This window comes from Gossypium arboreum, chromosome 8 (genome assembly GCF_025698485.1).
Source record: "Gossypium arboreum isolate Shixiya-1 chromosome 8, ASM2569848v2, whole genome shotgun sequence".
Lineage (NCBI taxonomy): Eukaryota > Viridiplantae > Streptophyta > Magnoliopsida > Malvales > Malvaceae > Gossypium > Gossypium arboreum.
This window is the reverse complement of record NC_069077.1, coordinates 1,361,442-1,368,794: the sequence shown is the minus strand read 5'-3', so window position 1 is coordinate 1,368,794 and position 7,353 is coordinate 1,361,442. Positions and strand designations below refer to the sequence as shown.

Here is a 7,353-nt window from a genome sequence, read left to right as displayed (position 1 = left end):
TTTTTATGTTATAATTGTAACAAAAGCGATGTAATTCATCAATGATACATCGATGTAATGACAATATTAAAATTCTAGTAATTATAAAATCTTAGATTCGAGTTCTATCCAATATAAATGCATGAGTTCTCGTTCAAATTTATGCTATTTAAGAGCTAGATAGTTTGTCTGACTCAACTTGGGTCGACTTAGATTTGGACGAGGAAATTTTAATGTGAAGCCAATCCTATAGGCTCAATTTATCATTTATTAAATAAGAGTTAACTTTTATTTAAATTTGATTTAAAAATATAAAATTAATAGATATTTTTATTATTAGTATTAAATAAATAATGAGTTCGGACTAATTGATCGAATGAATCAAAAAGGCTTAGATAAAAAAATAAAAATTTTAGAATTATAATCTAACCCGTAAATATATCTAAGCTTGACAGTAAATAAATAAAACATTATAGTGTTTATACACACAAATAACACACTTATTTTATTATTTATCTCATATTAATTTTATTTTTTATATTTTTTTATTATTTAATCTCAAATTTACTAAAATGAGCTCTCACCTATTCCCCACCATCTCTTTCATTCCAACCATCATTTCACATGCTTTTGCCTTTTCTCTTGCAATTCCTTTAGGATATGTATACCTTTTCTCTTTGTCCTTCTCTCTCAAGACAAAGGTACACCCATTTTTTGTTTCTTGCATATGGTACGTTATATGGTTAGAAATTACAAAAGAACTCACTCTTTTTGGTGAAAGTTAATATATCTTTCATATTTATTTTACAGTCTATGAAGATTAATTTTTAAAATTTTCTGATAATATCATCTCTAAAATTTAAATCTAAATTCTCTTTTGAAAATATAATATGCCTTATCACTACAATCCGTTTGATACAAATCTAAATTCTTTTCATATATATACTATCATGGGACAAAAATTCCTGCACAATATTTAGCTAAAAGGAAAATGCCCAATTAGATCCATTAGTTCTAAATATATTAGCTAAAATACAAAATATATGAGAAAAGAAGGACCAATAAGAGAAAAAGGTTAGAGATAGAGAAAGAAAGCAACTATGCTATTGTGGTATACAATTGGGGACCAAAAGTGACAAAAAGATGTAACATTTGCCTACTTTCTTTTTTGGCCAACAACATTTGCCTAATTTTAGTGCAGTAATATCATCTAAAAATTTTGATAAAATTTATATATTCTAATAAAATATATTTCATGTTAAAAGCATATGCCAAATTGACAAGTTGATAAATAATTGGAAATTTTAATAGTATTAAATTGGACCAATATTACGTGTAAATATTTAAGTATTTGGTCAATAAGATTGTTATCTCATCTAGGTGTCCGAGGTTATATCATTAAACTACCTCGATAAGATTGTTGTTACTCGACGTTAATCAATGAATCGAGTTACATTGTTGAACTAACAAATGACGATTAAATGACAAAGCTACCAATCAAGGAAAGCTGAAGCTCTAAGCCTTTCCCTCGACCTGTTTCGCTCAGCTCTCTTACTCCTTACTGTTTCTCCACCTCTATTTCCTCCATTGACGACTCGAGTGAAATCACGAAACAACCTACATCCATGTTTACCCCACAATAGATCTTACGAAACTAAAAGATAAAAGAAAAAAAAACTATGTACGAATGGTGGCCAATCTTTTGCCAAAGTTATAAAAGCAAAGGCGTATGTAGTTTTTGGCATTGCCAACTAGCAAAGTTTGGCTGTTGTTGGATTTGGAGACTTATAGCTCATACAAGTTCACGTGATTTCCTTTCTTTAAGGGTTTTTAATTTTTGTTTTCTTTCTATTTCACTCACTACATATAATTTCTCTATATCTATATATATTTCCTACTTCATTGCAGATAGATGTACACATTAGCAATGGATTCCACTAAAATCTCAGCTCTTCTTTTTATTTGCATGCTTTTCATTTCCTCAGCTACTCCAGTTCTTGGTTGTCGTTCATGTCGTAAAGCACATCCCAAGGCTAAGCCTATTAAAAAGCCCCATCCTGTGAAACCCCCAATCCATGTAAAACCACCGGTTACAGTCCCTCCGGTCACTGTCCCACCAGTGACAGTCCCTCCAATAGTAAAACCACCAGTTACAGTCCCACCAGTGACTGTTCCTCCTGTGAAGCCACCAGTTGAACTCCCTCCGATTGCAAAACCACCCATTACAGTCCCACCAGTGACTGTTCCTCCTGTAAAGCCACCTGTTGAACTCCCTCCGATTGCAAAACCACCCATTACAGTCCCACCAGTGACTGTTCCTCCTGTGAAGCCACCAGTTGAACTCCCTCCGATTGCAAAACCACCCATTACAGTCCCACCAGTGACTGTTCCTCCTGTAAAGCCACCTGTTGATCTCCCTCCAATTGCTAAGCCACCCATTACGGTTCCACCAGTGACCATCCCTCCAGTGACTGTTCCTCCTGTTAAGCCACCTGTTGATCTCCCTCCAATTGCAAAGCCACCCATTACAGTTCCACCAGTGACTGTTCCTCCTGTGAAGCCACCAGTTGAGCTCCCTCCAATTGCAAAGCCACCCATTACAGTCCCACCAGTGACTGTTCCTCCTGTGAAGCCACCAGTTGACCTCCCTCCAATTGCAAAACCGCCCATCACAGTTCCTCCAGTGACCCTCCCAGTCCCTCCAGTTACTGTCCCTCCAGTGACTGTTCCTCCTGTAAAGCCACCAGTTGACCTCCCTCCAATTGCAAAACCACCCATCACAGTCCCACCAGTGACTGTTCCTCCTGTGAAGCCACCAGTTGACCTCCCTCCAATTGCAAAACCACCAATCACAGTCCCTCCAGTGACCGTCCCAGTCCCTCCAGTAACTGTCCCTCCAGTGACTGTTCCTCCCGTAAAACCACCAGTTGACCTCCCTCCAATTGCAAAACCACCCATCACAGTCCCACCAGTGACCGTCCCAGTCCCACCAGTGACTGTTCCTCCTGTGAAACCACCTATCAACCTCCCCCCAGTAACAGTGCCACCAGTTACTAACCCACCAAGTGGGAAACCCTGCCCACCTCCACCATCAACCAAGGCCACTTGCCCCATCGACACACTGAAGTTGGGTGCTTGTGTGGACCTACTAGGAGGGGCTGTCCACGTTGGTGTCGGTGACCCTGTCGTAAATGCATGCTGCCCGGTCCTTAAGGGACTTGTTGAACTCGAAGCTGCTGTGTGCTTATGCACCACCCTCAAGCTCAAACTCCTCAATCTCAAGATTTATGCACCCATTGCTCTTCAGCTTCTCATCAGTTGTGGGAAAACTCCCCCTCCCGGTTACACTTGCTCTCTCTAGACCTAAGTTAAGCACTTTCATCACTTCATCACTTCATCACACACACACAATTTATTGTGTGTGTGTGCATACGTATGCATGCATGCTTTTCTTTAGGTTGGATTTTCCCACTAGAATGCAAATAGGTCAAATTCAGTTTTTAGTTCCTATACAATGCTCAAATTTAAGATTTAGTCACCGTATTTTAATTTGATATATATATATAATTTAATCACTTTACTTTTATAATTGTTATTAGTTAGTCTAAATAATTAATATTATTAGCTATTTTGACTAAAATGCTTGTGGATTTTTCTTGAAAACACTTCTTCCAACAACAAAAAAAATTCATGTCACCATGATGAGTTGGAAAGAATATTCCATAACATTGTTTAAATTGAAATGGGTAACAATGTTACTGTTTGGATTAAGTAATGACATTATAAAAATAAGTAGATTAAAATATGCCAAATTAAAGTATAATGACACACCAATAAGTGTTGGGTGCAGTGGTACAATATATTATACTCTCAAAAAGAGAAATTATGGTTAAATTTTAGAGGCGATATTATGAGGAAAGTCAACACAAGCCCCGAAAAAGCAGCTGTCTTCATGGACCATAAAATAAAAATCGAAGATAACTTGATTTATATAAAAGAAAGACTAAATCCTAAATTTAAACTTTGCAGAGGGGCCATTTGACCTTAAAAATACAATATACTCATTGAATTCCATGTCGTACGGATTTTGCAGGTTGGTAGGTTCTTATGACGAAATAGGACAAATGAGAGGATATCACCATTTTATCAATTGAATTGGAAAGCTATGCTGGCTAGGCTCTCATATATTTTTAATACCAATTCTTTTTTTTAGTTATTTTTAAAGATTATTGCAGGTGTGTTTATTTTTAAAAAGAAAAACAGTGTTATTTGGTATCGGTTAACTCTTGAGTTATTTGTAATTTTATATTTAAATGGATGTTTTGAATTGTTGCTAATTGATTTTTAATCAAATGCTTAAAATTGTATCGATACATCCTATACATGTTACATATATACAGTACGATATTATTCGTGGCAGGGTAAAAAAATTTTGGGGAGTGAAAATTAAATTGTATTTTTTATGATAGTAAAATATAATTTTATCATTTTAATAACTTATATTTTATTATTTTAAAGGATTAAATCAAATTTATATTATTTTTAGGGTTAAAATATAATTTTATTGTTATTAATTTAAAATTTTATATATTATAAAGGGTCTAAATTGAAATTTTACCATTTTGATAGCATTCGCTCCGCCACTGTTACCATTGTTATTTTATGATATCAACATCTTTTTTATTGTTATATAATAAAATATTCAACTTCAACTGTAAGTATATAATGTCCGGGTGGAAGCCCCCTCCGTCGGGCTTCGTTAAATTTAATGTTGATGCTGCTGTGATCAGCCTTTCGGGGATCGGTAGGATTGGAGGTTTACTAACTCGAGTAGCAAAATTCTTATACCTTTTTCTAAGAACATTGGTGAAACTGAGCTTGCGATGACAGCGTTACTCGCTGTCAAGGAGGTTTTGTGCATATTTAAAGCTTCGTCATGGTTTCAGTCGCATGAATTGATGGTGGAATCAGACTGCTCAAATGTAGTTAAGTGGGTGCAGCTGTTTAATAGTCTCAGTTTTGATGGAGTTGGTGCGACGTAAGATACTAATCGGAAGTTGCCTTTGCTGCTATAGACTTGATCAGGGTTCGATTTTTGTGAAATAAAAAGTTCAAGGATTAAAATTACGACAAATTAAAATAAATAACCAAGTTCCCAATTATTGTAAAATAGAGATGAAATTCAATTTATCGACAAAAAGCCTTAACTTATTCTTACAATATTATAGTTTGTTATTTTGTGTTTTTTAACTCTTTTTACCATCGATTTACTTTACCAATTTACTTTACCCTGACGGATGGTAATAACATTGATTACATTTGCAACTAACAAAAACAGATAAGAGTTTTATCTGCTCTCAAGGAAATGATAACCACAAGGGGCATTTGGAAGAATACAGCATCAATAGAAAATGGCTAGCTGTAAGGTTGAAGGGGACCAAGTTTTTAAGCTATGGCACATGAACCTCGTTTGTCTCTATGTTCTGCAATAACATGTGGTGTGTGTTGAAATGGCCCTATACATATATATCATTTAAAAGGTATATGCAGATTAAGTTTTAATGCCGTTAGTATGTGCATTGTTGCCAATACAGGAGAACGTGAGTTTGAGTGTGTTGAAGTGCATTATCCTCTTAGTTATGAGTTGAAAACGAGTTATGAGTAGTTCTAAGTATTGTATATATATATATAAAAGCAAGATATATTACATTAAATACATCGAAAATTTAGGAAAAAAAATTAGACATATCTATTTCTAACACATATTTATATCCAATGTTATTAGTCGGTCCAAGTATGTTGTGATTTGGGCTCTTAAGTGAAGTTATTTTGTTGTTTTTAACTTGTAATATTCAAAATGATTGAATAAATAAATATTTACACGCGATTATTTAATATCTTTTGTATGAATGTTTTTAATGTTTTGTATATAAACAAAATGTATAAGTAGATATTAAGTTACGGGCTATCTAAAGTTTAACCAATATTTAGTCACTTAAATGATCAGATTTTAATGCAAGAAAATTGTGAATTCGTTGATTTTACCTTCCAAATTTTTGTTAGCTAAACTCTGCGTAACCAGACCATCACTGTTTTATGCTTCGTTGTAGTCTTTTTTATTGCTATTTTGCTATCAACATTGGAATCCTTATTCAATAAAGTTTGATTATGTAATTCGAAAACATTCTATATTTGCGGTGTCTTATTCAGAGAGTAACTCACTCTAATAAAAACTATATGATAAAAATTTTCAATAAGAATAATAAATAGGTAAGAATTATTTATTAATAATTAATATATTTAGTTTAATAAATAGATAGAAATTACTTATCACGTAATAAAGAATACATTCAATTCAATTAATTATATATATATATATATATTCAAAGGAAAATATAAATAGGCTGATAAGGGTCTTGCCCATAGGTCGAGTCAAACCATAACCCTTCAAAAAAAGTTGAATTATCTTGATTCGATATATAGCTCATTTTTACTATTTATATATTTCAAAAGGAAAATTATTTGGCAAATTGCTAGTGGAGTTTTTAGACCCCCTAAGTAGGATCGAGGAGCTGAGTGTCTTATAGAAGTATAGAAAAATATTTAGAAAAACAGAGACACATGTAAACTTTTTAAAGCTGCTTGTGGAATAAAAAAAAAATACTCTATCATTATATCAAATACTCAACCATTTAAAAAATTTTAAAAATTCATGTTAAGATTTATATATCTTTTTATTAACCCGATCTCGGAGGGATTTGGTCCTTCTACATGCTCTCGAAATTGTATCAAGTTTTTAGAATTGTTCATTAATCAGGTTGTCCACGATTGACTTAATTCGAGATATTCATCTTAAATATTATCCAAAATTATTTGCATTTATAAATAATTAACATGAACTTGCAAATCAATTTTGAAAATAAAAGATTTTATTTGCCCAATGCTAGAAACTCTCAATATTATTTTATTTTTTTAAAAATTTCATTATAGATTCTAATTATATATGTTCTTTTTTGACATAATATTTAAAATTACCTATAACATCTCCCAACTCATGAATAGGAGAATAATGCGTTTTAACACACTCAAATTCACGTCCTTTTACATTGACAACAATACACATACCAATTGAGCTAAAATTCAATCCTCGGACCTCTCAAAACTTTTTTTAATATTATAATAAGGTATTTTTTATATTTTAAAACCTATTCTGTAAGTGGTTTACAATAAATTTATCATCCGAGACATGTCCCATAATAATTTTATTATACAATAGAATTAGACAAATTTGTGAGTTTAAATAGAATGCTCCAATGGTGTCCGGTCTTTGGGACAAAAAGAGTGTGTCATCAATAAATTGACAATATAGTACAT

The 7,353-nt window shown here is 33.0% G+C and overlaps 1 protein-coding gene across 1 annotated transcript; it reads left to right on the top strand.

Annotated features, from left to right (window-relative positions):
* Positions 1–1,700: 1,700 nt before the first annotated feature.
* Positions 1,701–4,316, top strand: LOC108469827 (repetitive proline-rich cell wall protein 2-like). Its single transcript, XM_053031880.1, has 2 exons — positions 1,701–3,346; positions 4,073–4,316. Exon 1 carries the CDS (start codon positions 1,892–1,894, stop codon positions 3,338–3,340), a length of 1,449 nt encoding a protein of 482 aa, XP_052887840.1. The 5' UTR covers positions 1,701–1,891; the 3' UTR covers positions 3,341–3,346; positions 4,073–4,316.
* Positions 4,317–7,353: the final 3,037 nt, after the last annotated feature.

Coding starts and splice junctions, on each gene's coding strand:
- LOC108469827 (XM_053031880.1), top strand. CDS start 1,892: ATGTACACATTAGCAATGGATTCCACTAAAATCTCAGCTCTTCTTTTT.